At 46.9% G+C, this 22,609-nt stretch overlaps 1 protein-coding gene across 1 annotated transcript in view; it reads right to left on the reverse strand.

The window, feature by feature from the left end:
• Positions 1–144: 144 nt before the first annotated feature.
• The window catches only part of LOC112621689 (solute carrier family 23 member 2-like), a 54,706-nt gene continuing 32,241 nt past the window's right edge, over positions 145–22,609 (reverse strand). Inside the window, 9 exon segments of the mRNA XM_025381083.1 lie at positions 145–504; positions 9,051–9,183; positions 9,557–9,645; positions 10,905–11,023; positions 11,120–11,228; positions 11,469–11,545; positions 11,548–11,632; positions 15,332–15,464; positions 18,046–18,227. Of these exon segments, the coding sequence (XP_025236868.1) occupies positions 145–504; positions 9,051–9,183; positions 9,557–9,645; positions 10,905–11,023; positions 11,120–11,228; positions 11,469–11,545; positions 11,548–11,632; positions 15,332–15,464; positions 18,046–18,227 (1,287 nt within the window).

A 22,609-nucleotide genomic window follows, 5' to 3' on the forward strand; every position in this document is an offset into this window, starting at 1 on the left:
GGACTCTTTGGAGTGGGTTGTTCCAGAAGAATTTTTGATGGTTTTAGTTTCTGATTATGATAAAGTATAAGAGAAGCATCGCCTCCTGTTGGTCTTTTAGGGCTATTTGGCACAAAGGGCCGGCCTGCTGCTATTGTGCTCCTATTAGGGAGGTACAAAGTACAGCTGGGGCCCAGGCCACGGGCCTTTCAAGGAGGACAGGCAGGATCTGTCCTTAGAGGTGACATAACCCCAGGTACTTTCAGCATGTCCTGGGCACAGGGCATTGCCCTGATGTGTTCTAGAGCGTTCCAGAGCCCATCTGCTCATCCTGCACACTCTGAGAGCCAGGGGAAGTGCTGACCTCAACCCTGTGCTGCAGGACAGCTGGGTGGAACCAGATTCATCCGCTGCTCCTGGTAATAAAGTCAGCTGAACAGGAGCTACAGTGAGGTCCGGGGGTTCTGAGGGCTTTCTGGCGAGGCTTCTGGGCAAAGGGTACATACATTTCCCTGGGCTTGGACACTGGGGGTGAGGGTGAATTTTATGTGTCAACCTGGCTAGTCTGTGGTACCCAGGAATTTGGTCAAACATTATTTTAGATGTTTCTGTGAAGGTATTGTTAATAAAATTAACATTTAAGTCAGGAGACTTCCAGTAAAGCAGGCTAAGTCTTAGGACCCAGACCCAGTCCTGTGTAATTCCAAAGCAGTCCGGAGATGCATGAGCCCTCACTCAAGTACTTCCCCCGGGGGTGCGCAGGGATAGGAGCTTCGCCAGCCCTTTACAACTTACAAATCACCGCACTGAGTGGGCAGATGGAGGCTCTCCAGGAGTTGGGCAGGAAGGGCGTTTGTGCTCAGGGGCATCCTGAACTCCCGCTGGAAAGAGAGGATTGCAGGATCTCGGGCTGGCCACCCCCAGTGGCTCACCAAGCCAGCTGTGTGGGAAAGAAGAAATGCAGCTTTACAGAGGGGCCTGCACATAGTAGGTCCTCACACATAGTAGGTCCTCAAGCAATGTGTGCCAGTGCTAGCCAGCCCCTCCCTCTTTGTACCAAGCTCCACCCTGATCCTATTTAGTCCAAGGCTGCAACTTCATTCCTTGATTTGTACCTGCCAGCAGCCCCTAGTCAGAGAGGACCTCAGCGGGATGTGGCAGTCTCTCTTCCCCCCATAACCTTGTGCTGGGTTGTGAGCCCAACAGCCCTCTGCTTCTCTCCCGCAGCCTTGGGTATTGGCATAGCCTGGGGTGGATTTACTGCATAAAACTACCTTCACATGGTTCTTAATCTCCCTTCTTCCCTACCAAGGACTGTATCAGGAAGGTATCTTCCTACATCTATCAGTCAGCACTGTAGCAGTCAGGAAAAACCGTACCAATAGGATATAGAGACACTGAGGTTTATTTTAAGAAATTGGTTTATCTGTTTGTGGGGACTGTACGTCTGAAATCTGTAGGACTTCCAAGGAGGCTGGAAACTCAGGCTGGAGTTGGCACTGCAGTCTTGAAATAATTTCTCCTCCCAGAAACCTCAGCTGTTCTTACGACCTTCAGCTAATTGATGGTGAGTCCCAATCACATCACCAAGGGCAGTCTTCTTAATTTAAAGTGAACTGGTTGTTGATGTTAACCACATCTATAAAATGCCTTCACAACACCCCCTAAAGAAGTGCCTGATTATATAACTGGATACTATAGCTTGGCCAGCTTGACACACGAAACCAACATCACAGGTACCCCTTGGGGATTTTTATGTTGTTGTTATAACAGCTCCCTATGGAGGTTGGGCCTCTGTTATTACTGCCATTTGACAGATGAAGAAATAATGATTTAACTGAAGCCCCAAACCATTTAATAGAAGAATCTCAGATCGCCTCACCTCTAACTCTGTCTTTTTATCCCCAGTAAGTTAATGAATGCAGAGCAATTTTGTTGTTAAGGATAAGGTCACAAAAAAGCTCTGCCACTAAAGAATTAGGATGTAGGAATGGAGTTCACTCTGTCGGCCACGTGCATCACCTCTAGGTGGTGGCTGGGAGGGGGACCACGGAGGTCAAGTGGAGGCAGGAAGAAGCAAGATTGGCGGTGAAGGAGGGAAGCTGCGAGGCCCTGGCTCTAGGCACTGCATCGCCAGAACAGGGGATTCAGATTCTGACAGCGACCTTGGAATGTGCAGAAAAAGCTCCAACAGATAAATGCTTATTGAGCGCAGATGGTGTGGGCGGGTGGTGGCTGGGCTGAGCTGACATCTAGTTTGGGTAACTCAGTTCCACCTCATGCTAATTGAATCAAGCTAATTACCCCATGCCCATCTCGTCAATTACTTCTTACCCACCAGCTACTTCTCCAACCTTGATTCTGAACAAAACAAGTTTTTGTGCTTTTATGGAAATGTCAGAAATCTGTCCCTTCTTGCATATGCTTCTCACAAAGCTGCGTTGTCCCTGAAGCTCTGAAACCACGTGTTCCGACAAAAAAAAGGACAGCTGAGGGAAGACCGGGAGGCTGTTCCAGGAGAGGGCCTGGCGCTCTTCTCCTGCTGTTCATCCTGCTTTGGCTGCCTGAGGACAGCACGATATGAAAATAAAGTACAGGAAAGCCCACTTGGAAAACCGAGCCTGGCTGCCTGGCAGCTGTTTGGTGAGAACACAGGGAATATTCTGAAGTCCTGGAGCTGTCAACCGAAGGAAAAGGAACAAAGGGCCGAATCAGACAGGATTTGAAGGACTTTGGTGGGTAGAGAAGCAGCAGGAAGGAGGGGGCCTGCTCTTGACTGGTGTGAGAGGCACCCAGGACTCCTGGAGCCGCTAAGCACAGGTCCTCAACTCCTAGCACATTTATTACAGCATGTTAGATGGGCAGGACCCTGTCACTTTAAGCCTACCATGCTACACACTCACAAAAATCTTTTTTTTAAGAAAAACGTCTTTTTTTAAGATAGCAGAAATAACAGCAGGCATATATGCTGACATGCGTTACTGAAAGAAAGAGAAACCTTGATGCAAGACAGGAGAGTTGCCGCAGTGAAACCCTTGAGTAGGAATCGGGGAATGAGCTCTGGAGTACAAGAGGGAGGAACCAGCTTCAGGGAGGAGCCAGGCAGCTCATTCACCCAACAGGAGGGAGAGCCAAGGGCAGGGGCACCAAAGCTGGGAGTGGAGACATGCAGGTATTTGCAGTTTCTCATCTGATTACTTCTTTACAGATTTCTCTGAAATAAGAAGCTGAGGTTGGGTATGGTGGCTCATGTCTGTAATCTTAGCACTTTGGGAAGCCAAGGCCAGACGATTGCTTGAGCCCAGCAGTTCAAGACCAGCCTGGGCAACATGATGAGACTCTGTCTCCACAAAGTATTTTAAAAGATTAGCCGAGTGTGGTGGCACGTGCCTGTAGCCCCAGCTACATGGGAGGCTGAGGCAGGAGGATCCCTTGAGCCCAGAGGTCAAGGCTGCAGTGATCTGTAATCGCACTACTGCACTCCAACCTGAGTGACAGTGAGGCTCAGTCTCAAAAAAAAAAAAAAAAATTTAAATTAAAAAAAATAAAGACAGGTGGAAAGAGTTTTAGAAGAGCAGTGTGCTTGGGGAAGGTTTCTTGCCTGCCAGGCAGCACTGAGGGCCACGTAAAGTTCAGGGTCTGAATCTACAACCACTCAGTTCAAGTGTGTGTTTTCCCCAGAGATGTTCAGTTGCACGAGTGCAGGTGCAGAGTGAAGAATTATTTCTCCTCACTGTTAAGGTTTTGCCAGGAGAGTGTAAAGAAGAGAGCAGAACAAGGGCATTACAAATGCGAGAAGGTGGTTATTATGACTGACTGTGGCATTGAGGCTGCTCAAGGAGGAAAGAGGGGACCAGAGGAGGGTGGAAGGATGGTAGATTTAGATCCTGGCTGATTAAAGAGTTATTGGACTTGGGGGACTAGAAGTAGTGAGCTGGAAAAATAGGAGATGGTGGTCAGACAACTGCTTGAAACTGAGGATTGCAGGCGCAGCTGCTGGGAACCCCAAAGGTTGGTCTGAGATGTGGCCACAGAATGAATAACTGAGATGAGCAAAGTCACATAGGATTCTTTCAGTGCCACTTCACCAGCCAGAAAATTCTGTGACCAGTGGTGCCTCTGACCAAGTTTTGCTGGCAACTGCTGGGCTGGCTCTGCCTACTCAGCCCGGCAGGCTGTCCTCAGCTTGCACTACTGGCCTAGATCCTGTGCCCGCCATGAGTGAGCCAGGCGCGGAGTAGTGGGAGGTGTGTGAGCAAGCACAGGGTCCAGCCACACCACAGAGCCAGGTGTGCCAGCTGCTGCAGAGGGGTGGGCAGCTCCAGGTGCCGGAACCATGTGAGGCTGTGTGGCTGGACCAGGCACACCTCAAATGGCTTCCACCTTGGGCACCCAGTGAGAGGAACACCATGGTGCCTGAAAAACTCAAACACGCCAGCAACGGTGGAGCCCCAAGAGGGTATTATAGCATGTCACAGCTCTGGTTTGGGGACCCCCAAGGTATGGGCCCCCAAAGGGTCACAGCTCTTCTCTTGTAGTCTGGCAGATGAGAGCATGTCACTGCCCACAGCTCGGCAGGCCGGCCAGGAACGTGTTTCAGCTTGTTCATGTTACAGCTCACTCAGTCCCAGTGCCCCACTCCAGCCCATGACTCCTGGGCTGCCGGCCTGGCCGCACCACCACTTCCTGTCATGTGGGGCAGCCGCCCAGTACCAGTGGAGGGTGGGATGGATATAGTGCTACAGCTCCTTTCACACCAGTCCTTTGGTGGGCTCTGGGTTCTTGTTCCATGTACAAGAAAAATAAGTTTATGTCGACAACCAGAGAGTGAGCAAGGCAGAGAAGAGTTTTATTGAGTGACAGCACAGCTCTTGCAGGAGAGAGGACCAAAAGTGGTAGCCCCTACCTAAAAGCAGGTAGTCCCAATGCATGGCTGAATCTGGGCTCAGAATGGGCTCAGAATGGGCTCAGAATGGGGAGATGTGTGCTGATTGGTGTATGGATGGGCCTGGAAAAAGCACCATTAGATTGACTAAAAGGTAAGGAGGGCTAGGCATGGTGGCTCATGCCTGTAATCCCAGCACTTTGGGAGGCCGAGGCAGGCGGATCACCTGAGGTCAGGAGTTTGAGACCAACCTGGTCAACATAGTGAAACCCTGTCTCTACTAAAAATACAAAAATTAACCGGGCATGGTGGCATGCACCTATAGTCCCAGCTACTTGGGAGGCTGCGGGGAGAATCGCTTGAATCCAGGAGGTGGAGATTGCAGTGAGCCGAGATCACACCACTGCACTCCAGCCTGGATGACAGAGCAAGACTCTGTCTCAAAAAAAAAAAAAAAGTAACAAGAAAGTTCTCACCCCAGGTTGCAGATTCTACCTGGAACTGGCAGCCCAGTTTTCAGGCTTAAACAAGGAAGTTCTCACTCTGGCTCATAGACTCTACCTGGAACTGGAGGCCCAGTTTTCGGGCTTTAAGCTGTCTTTGGTTTGAAGTTCGGGCCTCCCCAGTGACCTGCCCCTGTCTGTCTAGGAATTTGCCTCCTGCCGCTATCAAAAGGGCCAGATCATGGAGCTCAAGGAACTAGAGGCCAAGGTGTGGGAAGGATGAGCTCTGTGGAGATGAAGCCCCCAATTATGAAGACAGTAATTCTGGAGACAGGAACCGTGACCAACACACTAACATCCTCAGAGAAGGAGGGTGGTCTGTAGATGCCAACAACAAAAAGGTGCATAGGTAGAAAATCCAATGGTGTGAGGTTCAAAGGAAGAGCACAGTAGAGATGTCCTGTAGGATCTGGAATTAAAGTTTTTCCCCATTCCTCACTATCCTGAAGTAAAGTACTAGTTTTGTTAGTCAGCTTCTAGTAGAGTTTTGCAAAGGTTACATTTCACATAAGTATGTTATCTAACTATATAACAAAAAGAAAAAATGTATAGAGGAATGGCTTATCACAGATTACATAAAAATAATTGTCAATTTTTCCACGGGATAAGACTGCAAAATGTCTCCTAGGAACAAATTGGATACATTATATAATCAACATAAAATATATTAGGGAAGAAAAACTGCTTCAAAAGAGCAGAATTTGTTTAGAAACTTCACTAGCAAGCAGTGAAAAAAAAAACAAACATGACTTTTCATCAACTAAGGGTATACATAAGGAAGATAGCTTCCATAAAAGCAAGAATACTGTGGACTCTGGGCAGTGTGTTTAAAAGTGTGAAATTAAAAATAAAATTTTTTTTGAAGGCTGGGCACAGTGGTTCATGCCTGTAATACCAACACTTTAGGAGGGGAAGGAGGGCAGCTTGAACCCAGGAGTTGGAGACCAGCCTGGGCAACATAGCAAGACCCCATCTCTCTATTAAAAAATAATAATAAATGAATAAAAGTGTGAAAGTGACCATGTAACCAGGCTTCGATCTCTGTGCCCATCAATTTCCCAAAGTGCAGAAAATCTTCAGCCTTGTTTTCTTAAGGAAGAGCTGCCATACTATAAAGGAAATGCTATGATCTGAATATTTGTGTCCACTAAAAATCTGTATGTTAAAATCCTAACCGTGATGGTATTAGGAGGTGGGGGTCTTTGAGAGGTGATTAGGTCATGGGCAGAGTCCACGTGAATGGAATTACTGGCCTCACAATCAAGGCCCCCGAGAGATCCCCCTCTCCCTCACCTTGTGAGGTTACAATGAGAAAGTGCCCATCTGTGAGGAAGCAGACTCTCACCAGATCTCTCAGTGCCTTCCTTGACCTTGGACTTCACAGCCTCAGAACCACAAGAAATACATTTCTGTTGTTTATAAGCCACTTGGTTTTTACTGTATTTTGTTATAGCAGCCCAAACAGACTAAGGCTGTAACCAATACAGTAGTTCCCCCTTATCCTTGGGAACTACATTCCAAGACCCCTAGCAGATGCCAGAGATCAAGGATAGTACCAAACCCTTATATGGACTATGTTTTTTCCTGTACATACATACCTATGACAAAGTTTATGAATTAGGCATCCCTAATAACAAAATGCCTAATAATAAAATGCAACAATTATAACAATATCATAATATTTTCAAGTAAGGGTTACCTGAGGACAAGCACTGCAATGCCTCGATAGTCAATCTGATCACCAAGACAGCTACTAAGGGGGGCGGGTATCCTCCACAACGTAGAGAAGCTAGACCAAGGAATGATTCAAGCCTTGGGTGGGAAAGAGCAGGGTAGTGAGAGATTTCATCAGGCTACTCAATTTAAAACTTACGTATTATTTATTTCTGACATTTTCTGTTTAATATTTTTGGATCTCAGTTGACTACAGGTAACTTAAACCAGGGAATGAGAAACCAAGGATAAGGGGAGGCTACTGTATAGGATTTTTTTTTTTTTTTTTTTTTTTTTTTTTTTTTTGAGCAAGGTCTTGCTCTGTCACCCAGGCTGGAGTGCAGTGGTGTGACCATGGCTCACTGCAGCCTGGACCTCCCAGGCTCAAGAGATCCTCCCGCCTCAGTGTCCTGAATAGCTGGGAGTACAAGTACACACCACTATGCCCAGCCAATTTTTGTATTCTTTGTAGAGATGAGGTCTTGCTAGGTTGGCAGGACTGCTCTCCAACTCGTGAGCTCAAGCAATTCTCCTGCCATGGCCTCCCAAAGTGCTGAGATTACAGGTGTGAGCCACAGTGCCTGGCCCTGTATAAGATTTTTAATTAAGGACTATAGTAGGCTGAATAATGGCCCCCAGAGATATTTATGTCCTAAACACCAAAACCTGTGAATGTTACCTTCTATGGCAAAAGTCCCTTCTATGGCAAAGGGACTTTTGCAGATATATTAATAACTACATTAAGGATCTTGAGATGGGGTGATTATCCTAAATTAACTGGGTGGGTTCTAAATGTAATCAAAGTGTCCTTATAAAAGGGAGGGACACAGGTCAAAGGAAACAGAAGATGGGACAAGGGAAGCAGAGGTGGGAGTATTGTGCTTTTAAGATGAGGAAGGGACCACAAGCCAAGGAATGCAGGCCCCTTCTAGACTCGAGACACTGGAAAAGGCTGGAAAATGGATTGTCCCCTGGAACCTCCAGGAGGAAGCAGCCCTGCCCACACCTTGGTGTTGTCCCTGTAAGACTCACTTTAGACCTCTGAGCTGCATTTCTTCCAGGAATGTATACATTTGTATTCTTTCAAGACACGCAGTTTGTGGTCATTTGTTACAGCAGCCATAGAAAATGATGACAGGGACAGGAAAGATAAAGTCTTCAAGCCCGGCACTTACAAAACTTCTTTGCATAGGATACTCTGACCTACCATTGTCCTCCCTGGGATGTTTCTGGTAGAGCCAGTGGAAGGCTGTGATTTTCTTCTGCCTTTGCAGTGACAGTGGAAGGCTAGGAGGGCATCATCCTCAGCTACAGCAGGAGAGGGATGAGGTCAGCAGGCAAGGAGAAGCAGCAAAGGGAGGTGGAGAGAGACAGGGAGGAGAGAAGCCTGGGTTCTCATCCTTTAGGCCCTGGTTCTTCTAGCTCTCCCAGTTTCCTTCCTTCCCCACTGCAAGAACCAATAAATCCCACCCACTTCCCATTTTTTTAGTTAAACTTTTCTCATTTGCAGCCAAAAGGACCCTGACTAATTACACAGAGATCTCATGTGTGGCTCAGCAGAGGATTTAGAGGCTGTGGCCATCTCCTGATGGGGCAGAGCTGGGGGTGCCACAGGCACAGCACTCTACAAGAGCCTGCCAGGTCACAGGGATGCCAGGCTTCAAGGACCTGCAAGATTCTCCCTTCCCTTTAGGATTCATCTGTGAGTCAGAAGCTTTTAAAGGTATTGTTGGCCTGGATCATCTTTGGGGATATTATCTGTCATGCTCCTGTTTCCTTTTATTTACTTCTCACTCAACTCCCAAGCACGTAGGCATGACTACTCCTGTAATATTCCAGGATCTAGGACTGGCTGGGCAAATTCACTCAGTGGGCATCATTCAGGATTGTTCTTAGAAGTATTACTATCACTCTGGTCCATTGGATTCTAGAATTCAGCTGTATTACACTCCTTCCCCTACTTCACTTACCCGCCCCCTTAAAGACTGAAATTCTGCATGCTCAGTGACATTCCTCCTTCCTCCTGGGTCCACTGTCTCCGGAGGGACAGTGACTAGAATTGTCCCAGGAGACAGGGAACGTCTGCCCTTCTCACTGAGGTGCCTGATAGTCAGTGGTGGGGACATCAGGGCATTGGTCCAATGCACCCCAGGACTGGTCTTCAGGGTTGGCCACTCTGAACCCATCACCCAACACAGAGGGTCGGAATAAACATCCCTGCATGTGTGTGCTTGAAACTGCACACACTGAAGTCATCTCCCTTTTCCCTGTCAATTCCTCCCCATTGGCTCCTGTTACCACCACACTGCAGAACTGAAGGGAATCTGGGGTCAGGTGGATCTCACTGCACATTCCCAGTTCTGGCTCACAGTCTCAGGATGCCTCCCTTAAGAAATTCCACCGATTGACTTTCCCACCTGGAGAAATGCTTCCATAGCTATATCCCACAGCCAGGTCGTAAGCCCCTCCTCCCTACCTGGTGACCCCTCCCATTTCCAAGGTCACTCGGAGATTAAAAGAAACCTGTGGCATGAAAGGCTGCTTGAAGGTTTTATTGAAGGAGCTCTGGGAGGGAAAGGAAGAAGTCTGAGACCATGGTGAGAGCATCTGTGCCCTTCACAGCCCTGCCTCCCCATACACACCCATCTCCATGAGGTCGGTACTCCTGATGTGTTCCCTCCCTGAGAGCAGGGATGCGTAGCTTTTAGACCCATTTAGGGCCCCCACTGCTAACACACAAGAATACACACACTTGCCCCTCTCCGAGTACACAAACCCTTCCCGCCCATTCTGATGGGAGATGGAAAATCACCAAGCCTTGGAAAGTAGGTTACAGGGACTGACTCCCCCCACCCAGTGCCAAGCGGTGATGGGTGGCCAGTATGGAGGGCAGAGGAGCCCCTGCTAGAAGGGGCTCCTGGAACAATCACAGATGTTCCCCCTTCCCCCATCCCTACAGCAACGTGTCTCCCCATCTTTCTCCCTGAGGAGAGGGTTTGGCCAAGCAAGGAGAGAGTTATTGGTGGGAGAGGAGGTGTTGAAGGAGGGCATGGCTATTTTTTCTTGCTAGTAGTACCCAGAGTCCATCAAAAATTAGTCAGTGAGCCCAGGAGGCTGAGGCTGCAGTGAGCTGTGGTCATATCACTGCACTCCAGCCTGGGTAACAGAGTGAGACCCTGTCTCAAAAAAAAAAAAAAAGAAAAGAAAAGAAAAAGAAATCCAGATTAAGTCCCCTGGAGAAACAATGGAAGATTCTGGAGAAGCCCAAAGCAGCGGTGAGCTCAACTTCCCAGCAGCCTACAGTCTACTCTGGTAGACAAGTAGTCTGGGGTCTGAGCAGGCCAGGTCCAGTCCTGCCACACCTGGACTTAGGTCCTTGGCCCAGTACTCCCTTCCCTACCTTGAAGGGCTCTTCAGTCCCCACCCCACAACTCCTGAAAGGGAGTCTGAAGAGCAGTGGGAAGGTGGGGCTAGGGGACATGTGTGGACAGAGCAGGGGACAGCAGTGTGTGGTGACACCACAGAGGACTGCTGGCTATGTATTCAGCTTTCCTCCTGCTTGGGTAGATAACACTGGGCCACGGTTCCCTGAGCTGGATGAGGCTGGAGCGGCAGGGATACAGAGGAGGGGCAGGAGGAGTGGGGGTGCCCCTCACTGCTCCCAAACACCAGCCTGGTGGGGCGGGCCTAGAGAGGGAGGAGATGGAGAGGCCAGCAGGACCCTCTGCCTCTTTATAGAAGAAGAGAATCGGTCCCGTCACCTTAGAGCCAGCGGCCCCATGTTTACCCCTGCCCTACCTCAGGCCTGCCCTACCCTGCCCTACCTCAGGGGCGAGGTGAATTCTACCGGGGATGGTGTTGTCCAGAAGAATACCCAGAAATCCACCAACGAACATGCCCATGGTCAGCAGCACCTGAGCGACCTGGTGCAGCTGGAGAATCCCTGGAGTGGAGACAAAGCGACACATCCATGGGGACCGGGGGCCATGCGGGCTCTGCCCCTGGAGCAGAGACAGTCCAGAGGGCAGGGAACAGTCACCTGTCTGGAGCATTTCGGGGTTCTTACTCACCCAGTTGGGAATAGTGAGCCCACAGTAGATGGAGAAGCCAAAGGCAAAGAGGCTCCTGGACGAGTTCATGTCCACGTACTGCGGGAGACAGGACCCAGAGGCAGGCAGGGCGGTCAGCACCTTCACCGCTGGTTTGCAGAGGTCTGGATGCTTCTGGCTGTTTCTTTGCTCCATTTAGGGGCCGACGTAGTTTCTGGGACCCAGGACTCCCTTCTCCTCCTCCTCTGCTCCAGCTCCGTCCCATCCATCTCAATCCCACCGGCTCCTCTTAGGAGAGGCGCTGCTGCTGGCGTCCCAAGAGCATCTCGCTCGCCTCACCTGCAGATTGGAGATCCCCATAGTGGTGATGACCCCAAACATGACCAGGGACATGCCTCCGATCACGGGGGTGGGATGGTGGCAAACGCAGCCCCGATCTTCCCAAACGCGCCCATCAGGAGCAGCACACGGCCCACGGTGACAATCACTGCCCGGCTCCCCACCTGCAGCAGCCAGGGACAGAGAGTGAGGAGCACCAGCCAGGCCAGGCGCCCCCAAGGCCTCTGCCCACTGCAGGAGCAGCACCACCCCATCCCACACCGCTCTCTCTGCTCCCAAAGGGGGCTTGGGAAAGGATGAAGGTGTGAGCTGGGCACCCGGCCTGTGCCCTCACCTCGCCACTCTGCTGCTCTCATGTCTTCAAGTCCTGGCTCTGATGCTTCTCCCCTAGGAAGCCTGGACAGCAAGGCGAGGGATCGCCCACCAAGGGAGAGTGGCCCAGTGCTTCAGAATGGAGGTTTGAAAGCAGATCCCAGCTCCGCCTCTAACTAGCTCTGCGACTTCGGGCACGTTACCTAATCTCTCTGAGTGTCAGCCTCCATGTGAGCCACAGGGGATTAGTAACACCTACTTCACAAAGCTAAGTCACGTCCTGTAGGTGAAGTGCTTACAACAATAGTAAGCACTGAGTATAGCCGTGCTCAATAAAGGGCAGAGGTTTTTTGTAAGGGACAGAGGTGTAAAGTTCTCTTGTATGATGCTACATCTCTGCGGGTGGCTCATGCTGTTGTCCACTCAGATCATGTGTTTCTATTTCCCCACCAGATCTACTCCCCAAAGATAGGAATCTTGCTCATTTTACCTCCTACAGCCGCACCTTGACCACAACACTTCTGTGGCCATACAGCACCTGATATACACACCTTTAATATATCCTAGAGGGCCAGGGCAGGAAGGAAACCTGGAGGGTGCCTTGTTCAAACTTCTCATTTTACAGAAGAGAAAATCAAAGCCCAAAGAGAGGGAGCAAGGGGCCCAAGGCCACAGGGTAGTCACACTTGCATAACACCAGGTCTCCTGTGTCCAGCCTGGTAATTAGTACCCTGAGTTTTTTTTTTTCTTTTCTTTTCCGGAGATAGAGTCTCAATCTGTCACCCAGGCTGGAGTGCAGTGGTGCCATCTTGGCTCACTGCAACCTCCACTTCCCAGGTTCAAGGGATACTCATGCCTCAGCCTTCTGAGTACCTGGGATTACAGTCACGTGCCACTATGCCCGGCTAATTTTTGTATTTTTAGTAGAGATGGGGTTTCACCATGTTGGCCAGGCTGGTCTTGAACTCCTGGTCTCACGTGATCAGCCCACCTTAGCCTCCCAAAGTGCTGCGATTACAGGCATGAGCCACTGCACCCAGCCCCCCGGGTTTTGTAAACAGCATTATGAGTTCGCCGACAGGGTGCTTGATTTACACCACATATATTCCATATCCACGTTGCCTGTGACTCTGTCAATGGAGCTACTATTATCTTTGGAAGAGACAGTTAGCAAACAGGCAGGCTAATAAAGAAGGAAGACCATTTCTGATAGCAATCGGTCTTCCACAATGAAGTCACAGGGCAGAGGGTGTCTGGGATGGGAGGCTCTTTGGAGGGCAGTCAGAAAAGGTCTGCCCAGGAGGTGAGAGCTTGGCTGAGACCCAAAGGAAGAGAAGGAGTCATGGACATGAAGATTAGTTTTCAGAGAATTCTAGAGAGGAAACAGCAAATGCAGACGCTGTGGTAGGAGGAGCTTGGGTGGTTTGAGAGCCAAAGGAAAATCATTGTGCCTGGGGGTCAGTGACAGAGGGAGAGAGGGAGGAGATGGGATGTCCTGCAGGGCCTTGGGGGCCATGGAAAGGAGTCAGACTAAAATCCAAAGGTAAGGCATAAGCAAAACATGGCCTATTCCTACTGTGGAATACTATTCAGCCTAGAAAAAAGAAGGAAATTCTGGTACACATTACAGCATGGATGAACCTTGAAGACATTACGCTAAGTGAAACGAACCCATCACAAAAAGACAAATCCTTTATGGTTCTACTCATATGAGGTACCCAGAGTAGTCAAATTCACCAAAAGGAGAATGGTGGTTGCTAGAAGCCAGGGGAGGGAGAAATGGGAAGTTGTTGTTTAATGGGGACAGAGTTTTAATTTTTCAAGATGAAAAGAGTTTACAAGATGTATGGTGATGATGGTTGCGTAACAATGTACGTGTACTTAACACTTCCCAACCATACACTCAGACACGGTTAAGATGGTAAATTTTATGTGTATTAAAAATAAAAAATCCAAAGATGAGAGAAACCCTCGGTAGAGGGGTTTTAAGCAAGGTAGTGACATAATGAGATTTACATTTCTAAAGCTCCCTCCGTAAAATGTTTCATTAGTATTATTTATTTATTTATTTATTTTGAGATGGAGTCCCACTCTGTTGCCCAGGCTGGAGTGCAGTGGCTCTAAAAAATTTAAGTCTTAAAAAAAAAGACTCCTGACTCTGAGGCACTTGGTATCATTCTCCCAAGTTAGGGCTGTTTGTAAATGTTCTTGTTTGAATATCTTATCATGACTCTATTGTTAATGGATGATTTTTTTTTTTTTAAGGCAAGGTCTCACTCTGTCATCCAGGCTGGAGTGCAGAGGCATGATCATGGCTCACTGCAGTCTCCACCTCCAGTGCTCAAGTGATCCTCCTGCCTAAGCCTCCTGAGTAGCTGGGACTACAGGCATGTGCCACCATGCCTGGCTAATTTAAAAAAATTGTAGAGATAAGGTCCCGTGCTGGTCTTGAACTGAGCTCAGCCTCAAGCAATCCTCCTGCCTCAGCCTCCCAAAGTGCTGGGATTACAGGTGTAAGCCACAGTGCCCGGCCACAGTAGATGATTTAGATAGTTCTTGAATCTGTTTCTCATTCATTTGTGTCTACTCCCAGCATTTAAAACGGTGGTCCCCAACCTTTTTGGAGGGAAGACAATTTTTCCACAGACTGGTTGGGGTGGGGGATGGTTTCAGGATGAAACTGTTCCACCTCAGATCATCAGACATTAGATTCTCATAAGGAGCACGTGACCTAGACCCCTTGCATGTGCAGTTCACAAAAGGGTTCACGCTCCTATGAGAATCAAATGCTGCTGCTGATCTGACAGGGGGTGGAGCTCAGGCGGTCATGCTCACTTACCCACGGCTCACCTTCTGCTGTGCAGCCCAGTTTCTAACAGGCCGCAGAGCAGTACCGCTCTGCAGCATAGGAGCTGGGGAGCCCTGCAAAGACCTTCTAATACAGTTTCAATTTTGCAAGATGAAAAAGTTCTGGAGATCTGTTGTACAACAATGTGAACACACTTGACAGTACTGAGCTGTACATTTTAAAACGGTTATGATGGTAAATTTTATATTATATGTCTTTTATGGCAATTAAATTAAAAAAAAACAACTCTAAGCCGGGCAAGGTGACTCATGCCTGTAATCCCAGCACTTTGGGAGGCCAAGGCAGGCAGATTGCCTGAGCTCAGGAGTTCAGGACCAGCCTGGCCAACACGGTGAAACCCCATCTCTACTAAAAATACAAAAATTACTCAGAGGCTGAGGCAGGAAAATTGCTTCAACCCGGGAGGCAGAGGTTGCAGTGAGCCGAGATAGCGCCACTGCACTCCCGCCTGGGTGACAAAAATGAGACTCCATCTCAAAATTTAAAAAAAAAAAAAAAAAAAAAAATTCTTACCACTTCGAAAGAACATTTTGTTTTGTTTACAATCTTAACAATTAACTATGGGAACAATTTGTGAGGATCAACCACCGCCCTTTGGATCTGCTGATGGTCTCATAAAGATTGCAGTCACCCACCAATTCCACTTATCATGTAGTCCATTTATCACGGCCTCAGAACTGACTGTTGGGCAGGGAGCCGTGGTACCCCAGAGAAGTGGCAGGAGATCTCTGGCCTTGGGCCTCAAGTCCGCGGACTCACGTGGAGAACCAAGCGGCCAGAGCTCATCGTTGCAAAGATGCAACACAAAGCAATACCTTAAAAGGCCACGAGGGGGAGGTGTGAGTCCATAAATAAAGTGGTCTTTGCACGGGTGCCTCTTTTCAGGGTTAATCTAAGCCTTCTAATTGATTTGTAGCCTGCTGTGTCCATGGATCTTTCTTTCCTCTCTTTTAAGGGCCTTATTTTAGAGATAATACATCAAATAAATGTTTGTTCTGTATATTGAATATAGTTTTATGTTCTGCATGAAATGCACTCCCTTTAGCAGAAAAGAAAATATTTGCTGCTTTATACTTATTTGTTCCTCTCCAGCTATGTTTTGGCGTGGTTCAGTGGTCCTCCTGTGGAAAAACGTTCCCCTCGCCTGTGCCAAAGGCTTTGAAATCTTGGACAAATATCAAAGAGTCCATGGTGTCAAGAATATAGAATCTGCTTTTCGGGTAGATGCTGGCTCAGCTATTTGCTCACAGATACCACCTATAGCTGTGTGCCAGAGCCATGCAGGAGGACAGAGGTGGGCAGTTCTGATGCTAGAAAGACACGATGCCACCAGGCTGCACGTCAGAACCACTGATGGAGCTATAAGAAAATGCAAGGGGGGCACGGTGGCTCACGCCTGTAATCCCAGCACTTTGGGAGGCCAAGGTGGGTGGATCACCTGAGGCCAGGAGTTCGAGACCAGCCTGGACAACATGGTGAAACCCGGTCTTTACTAAAAATACAAAAATTATCCAGGCTTGGTGACAGACGCCTGTAATCCCAGCTACTCAGGAGGCTGAGGCAGGAGAATCACTTGAATCTGGGAGGTGGAGGTTGCAGTGAGCCAGGATCGCGCCACTGCACTCCAGTCTGGGCGACATCTCAAAAAAAAAAAAAAAGAAGAAGAAGAAGAAAAGAAAAAAGAAAATGCAAGGCAGCAGGGAGGGTCTCTATTGTTCCAAAGCTCACAAGACTTGTGCTGGGAACTGCAGGGGTCCACTGAGATATGTGGAAAGCAATGTGATTAGACACTATCGTTTCTGTGTCACCTTAGAAAGTTTCATCCTGAAGAATTCCTGCTGATCTTATGGAGCTTTCCTGTGAAAAATGGAGAGCCATGAAGAGATTTTAAGCAGAGACTAATCTCATCAGAATTAGGTTCTAGAAAGATCTTTGGGTAGCCATGTGGTAGAATGACATGGGCAAGATCCTGGAAACAGAGAATGTAAGAGGTCATTGTGCATCCAAGTGAGATGATGAAGCCATGGGCCTGGAAATGGAGAAAAGAGGAGAGGAAGGAAGTGGGGGTGTTGAGAAAATAGAACCCGCTGGTGAGGGTGTGGGAGAGCAAGAAGCTACGGATAACATGGGTGACTGGGTGGGCCCAGTAAGACAAGGATCTCAGGAGAACTCAGGATCGGGGCACGGGCTGAGCTTCACAGAGGCCACTGAGGGTGAGGTGCCTTTGGGACACCAGACAGGGCTGGTCAGGACACACGTGAATATTCAGGTTTGGAGCTCAGATGTGGGGCTGGGTCAGAGGTAATGAAACTCCCCGCTACACTTCAGAAAGCCACCAAAGAGCTCTGCCAGGGCCAGTATCGAATTTCTGCCTGTGGAATCGCCACAGGCAAAGAAGGCCAGATGTGGAAGACAAAATCATAGCCCCTTACAGAGGCCCATGCCCTTCTCCCCAAACCTGTTGTTGGGGTGATCAGACCCAACACCAAGTCATGGGGGCAACAAAGTCTGGTGGAGTCAAAGGATTGAGAAAAGACAGTTTGAGAGAGACAAGTGGGACCAGGGGGCCATCGCGATTGTGGAAGCTGCGAAGGCCCCGAGCTCTAGAAGCCCATGCTATTTATTGGTAATCCAACAGAGAAACAGGTGGTGAGAATGTGGAGGTCGAAAGGGCACGTTGCATTAAGCACATGATTTACAGCTCTGATCGTTTAGCATTTGCTCTGCTACTTGAGATAATGGAAAGCAGGTTCTTTTAACTCAAGATACAGTTGATCCTGGGAGAGCAAGGAGCCAGGGAGTCTAGACACATTCCAGAGCCACGAGCCCTGGATTCTATCCAAGCCATGAGGGATTTTATGCCCTGGGCTTAGATTATGGTGCGTCAGGGTAGCCTTCCACCCTTTAGCACAGAGCCTGGTGTTCCAAAGGCCACAAGGGGTTTTAGACCCTGGACCCTAGACATGTTCGAAGACTCTTTTACATTATGTCAGACATGCAAGCCCTGCCTCAGCTTCTCCCAACACTCAGCTTTTCCCAACACTCAGCTTTTCCCAACACCTGTTTTCCTTTCTTTCTTTTTTTTTTTTTTTTTCTGTTTTATTTTTTTTGTGTGTGTGACAGAGTTTTGTTCTTGTTGCCCAGGCTGGAGTGCAGTGGTGCAATCTTGGCTCACTGAAACCTCCACCTCATTGTGAATACAAATAGGATAATAATAATGAGCAGTGATGATGAATTATAGGTAACAACTTTGATGCTTTTTAAGGTTTGACAACATTCATGAAAGTCTTTGTAAACCACAAGAGTTTACCAATATCCAGGATCTCCATTATTCTTTCTGGGTGATTCTCCACCAAAGAGAACGTACATGGCACTCCCTCCCCAGGGAGCACTTACATGGCAGAAATCCCCCAGTGGATCCTGGCATTATTGCCTGCAGAATCGAAGAGGGACAGGGCCACCCAGGAGATAGTTGGAGCAATGGCCAAGGGGCCGATGAAACCCATGAGAAAGCCAATGAGGCCTGAGAAGCCCACCAGCATCTGGACACAGGAAGTGACCATGACGGCACCCTGCAACTTAAGGGGAGAAGTGTTCAGGACTGTGGGCCTCAGCGCAGCCCAGGCCACCGTAACAGTCTGGGATGCTGCAGCCCCTCAGCGCGGCCCAGGCCAGCCTAATAGTCTGGGATGCTGCAGCCCATGGTGAAATATTGTGACCCCTAGGTGGTTCCTAGACAGTGCAGGGGCAAAGCTGGACCCCAAAAGAACTGAGAGGACAGCTCTGATTTCACTCCTCCCTCCAGTCTGTATTTCCAACTGTGTGTTGGACTTTTTCCCTTAACAAAGCTTTTCAGGAAATAGGCTTCAAAATTAATTCTTGATTGTAGTCACAATGATGATGATGTTGATGACTCCCAACACTAGCCCACTTGGTCACGATTGAACATCTTGCTGCAGCATTTTTCTGTTTTCCTAATTTCTATTGCAGAGGTAGGCAAACTTTATGTTTTTGGGTGTTTTGTTTTGTTTTGTTTGACGGAATCTCACTCTATCACCCATGCTGAAGTGCAGTGGCACGATCTCAGCTCACTGCAACCTCTGCCTCCCTGGGTTCAAGAGATTCTCCTGCCTCAGCCCCCTGAGTAGCTGGGATTACAGGTGTGTGCCACCACGCCTGGCTAATTTTTTTGTATTTTTAGTACAGACAGGGTTTCACTATGTTGGTCAGAGTGGTCTTGAGCTCCTGGCCTCATGATCTGCCTGCCTCAGCCTCCCAAAGTGTTGGGATTACAGGCCTAAGCCACCATGCCCGACTATGCAAACTTTTTCTGTAAAGGACCAAAAAAGTGAATATTTTCGGCTTTATACCCATACGGGCTCTGTCACTTTTCCAGACAAGATGTGAAGAAATGAGTGTAGCTGTGTTCCAATAAAACTTCGCTTATAGACACTGACATTTGAATTTCAGATAATTCTGATGTGTCATGAAATGTTCTTCTTTTGATTTTTTTAACCACTTAAAATGTAAAACCATGCTTAGTCGTGGGCTGTCTGCTCTAAAGGAGGTGATGGGCCAGATCTGGCTCCTGGGCTGCAATTTGCCAACTTATCTGTGGATTAAGTTTGCTTTATTTCCCCTTTTTATTTTACTTGTTTGGATGTTCGATTTGTTATTTTATTCTTTTAGAAGTTGCTCACAACTTTTTAATGTGAATTCTTCACTTAACAATGTCCACGGGTAAATAAAATGTCAGTCTCCCATCAAATAGTACAATGACCTTAGAAAACTTGAACTTCTACCACCATTCTGCTGTTGTCAAATATTTGTTTTGTTTCTACTGCCATTGCTCATTATTGTTTTTATTCCATTTTCCTACAATTAGTGCTTATTTAGATTTACCTAGTACTGTGAAGTAAATGTTTATGTTCCCTCAAAATTCATATGATGGTGTTTGAAGATGGAGGCTTTGGGAAGAAACTAGGTTTAAATGAGGTTGTAAGGTGATATGGTTTGACTGTGTCCCCACCCAAATCTCATCTTGAATTTTAGCTCCTATAATTCTCACATGTTGTGGGAGGGACCCGGTGGGAGAACTGAATCATGGGGTGGTGTCCCCCATACTGTTCTCATGGTAGTAAATAAGTCTCACAAGATCTGATGATTTTATAAGTGGTTTCCCTTTTCACTTAGCTCTCATTCTGTCTTGTCTGCCGCCATGTAAGATGTGCCTTTCGCCTTCTGCCATGATTCTGAGGCTTCCCCAGCCACCTGGAACTGTGTGAGTCCATTAAACTTCTTTTTCTTTATAAATTACCCAGTCTTGTGTATGTCTTTATCGGCAGCGTGAAAACAGACTAATACATAAGGGAAAAGCCCCTTTGATGGGCTTAGTACTCTTATAAAGAGAAGAGATTTTTCTGTCTCTTCTCTCCTCTCTCTCTGCATGCACCAAGGAAAGCCTTTGTGAGGACACAGCTAGAAGGTGGCCATCTGCAAGCCAGGAAAGGAGCACCCCTCAGAAGCTGACCATGTTGGCATCCAGATCTCAGACTTCCAGCCTCCAGTACTGTGAAAAAATTAATTTCAGTTGTTCAACCACCCAGTCTATGATTGGTTTTTGTTTTGTAAAGGCAGGGTCTCACTATGTTGCCCAGGCTGGTCTCAAACTCCTGGACTCAAGCAATCTTCCGGTCTTAGCCTACGAAGTAGCTGCGACTATAGACATATACAGGCACTGCACTCAGCTATAGTGTTTTGTTGTGGCACCCCAAGCTGACTAATCCACCTATGTTTTCTACCCGTATGCTCCTCTGCTCACTTATAGCTTCTTTTCCACCACTCTTTCATTCAAGATTCCATTTCCTTTTTCCTGAAGTTTAGCTTTTAGTAATTATTTCAATAAGGGTCTGTGACTGATAAACTCTTAGTCTTTGTTTACCTGAAAATGTCTTTATTTTGCTACCAGTGTTGCCTGATGTGGGATTCTACAGTGGGATAGAATTCTAGGATGATAATATTTTCTCTTAGCATTTTGAAAATATTCCATTGTCTTCCAGCCTTTACCGTTGGTAGTGAGAAGGCTGCTAAATGTCCAACTGCTATTCTTTTGTAGGTATTTTTTTCTTTCTTACTACTTAAAAAATTTTTCTCTTTGTATTTGTATTGCAGTTTCATTATGATATATCTAATTGTAGATTTAATTGTTTATTACACTTGAGACTACATGTGCTTTTTAAATCTGAATATTCATATTTTTCATCTGTTCTAAAATATTATTAGCCATTATGTATCTTCTAATACTATCACTTTTCCATTTTCTCATTATCACCTTCAGAAATTCCTACTAGAAACAAGCTGGACTTCTCAGTCTAGCTTCACATTTCTTAACTTTCTGTTTCATATTTCCCATCCTCTATTTCACATTTCCCATCTTTTTATCTCTCAGGGCTGCATTCTGGATTATTTCCTTAGATAATCTTTCAGTTCATGAATATATCTTTAGCTGTGTCTAAATGCTGTTTAAATCATTAAATGCATTTTTAAATTGCAATGACTTTATTTGATTTTATTACTAAACTTCTGTTTGGTTCTCTGTTCAAATTTCCTTGTTCTTGTTTCATTTTGTCTTCTAGATTATGGTTTCTATTGCTTCTTGACTCTCTTTAATTATTTTAAACATATTGATTTAATATCATCTTTTAAATTGTTCTATTAGCTCTTGATTCTGCTGATTCTCTCTCATAATACATTATTACCTTGTGTGAAATGACAAAATTTATGTCTGAACTCATCTTCAGGGGAATTGTTTTTTCCCCCGTGTCTTACGTGCTTTAGAATGTCAAAATATCCCTAAAGAATAATTGTACATTTTCTTCTGTGAGAACCACAGGTATTTTATTGACAGGACCAGTTTTAGCTTTAATTTCTGAGCTGGCACATCTTTCCACCACACCCATATGTGTTCACACGTTGTAGAGTTGGAGTCCTTATTTTTCATGCAACTCCATGTTCTAACACTTCCCACAGATCTCTAGGAAGAATAAAACTTTCCTTGTTTATTCCCTGGGATGGTGGGATTATTATTTCACCCATTCACTGAAGCAGGTGCTCTTCCAGATCCCAGCTGATCATTACAACCCAAGCTCCTAGCCTTTGGTTGTATATCTGGGTCTGATTCTTTACCCAACCATCATAAGCCCCATGATCCTGGCTATAATTCCCATCTTTGTTTCTAGAAAGTAACGTTTTCCCTTTGGTTTTGAACTTGATTCTGGATTTAATAACAGTTCATCCAGCATTTTCAGGTGTTGGTAATGTTTGTGGGTTCTACGTTAGCTCAAACTACCATGATACTGGAGGATGACGTTTAAATTGGTCTAAGGTGTTGAAAACTGAATTTGCCGTTTCTGCCCACGGTTTTCCACTTTTACTACAACCACCATTCCCGCAAAAGAGAATCATCATTCACTTTTCCCTCTCCACTACTTCTTGCATCCCAAATGAGTAATGATGTTCCTATTGGTTCCGTATTGCTGACACTTTCATCTGTGGCTAGCGTCGTGCTGTACAATTGGTCGGCTGACCGTCAGTGGTTTCAAGCCTTGAGATGTGTGTGGATCAGTATAACTTAGTGAAACATGGGAATCTGTCTTCCCTTCCAATAGGCTGACTCGGTGAATGAAACCAATCAATCATCAATTAATAAGATGAAGTTGAAATTAGCAAGAACTTTTTCGCGTTTACAGCACTGGTGAAAAACATTGGCCCAGCAGAGGGAGCTAAAATACCACAGATAAGACCCTAGGTTTGTGGCTCACTGTGTTGGACACTTGGGGGCAGTGTGGGTGAAGATGGCTCCCTTACACCTGGGCCCTGTGTTTCAGAGCAACGACTGGCAAACTTTTTCCATAAAAGGCCAGATAGTAAATATTTTAGAATTTGTAGGCCACATATAGTT

The sequence above is a fragment of the Theropithecus gelada genome, chromosome 3 (assembly GCF_003255815.1).
Source record: "Theropithecus gelada isolate Dixy chromosome 3, Tgel_1.0, whole genome shotgun sequence".
NCBI classification, from domain to species: domain Eukaryota; kingdom Metazoa; phylum Chordata; class Mammalia; order Primates; family Cercopithecidae; genus Theropithecus; species Theropithecus gelada.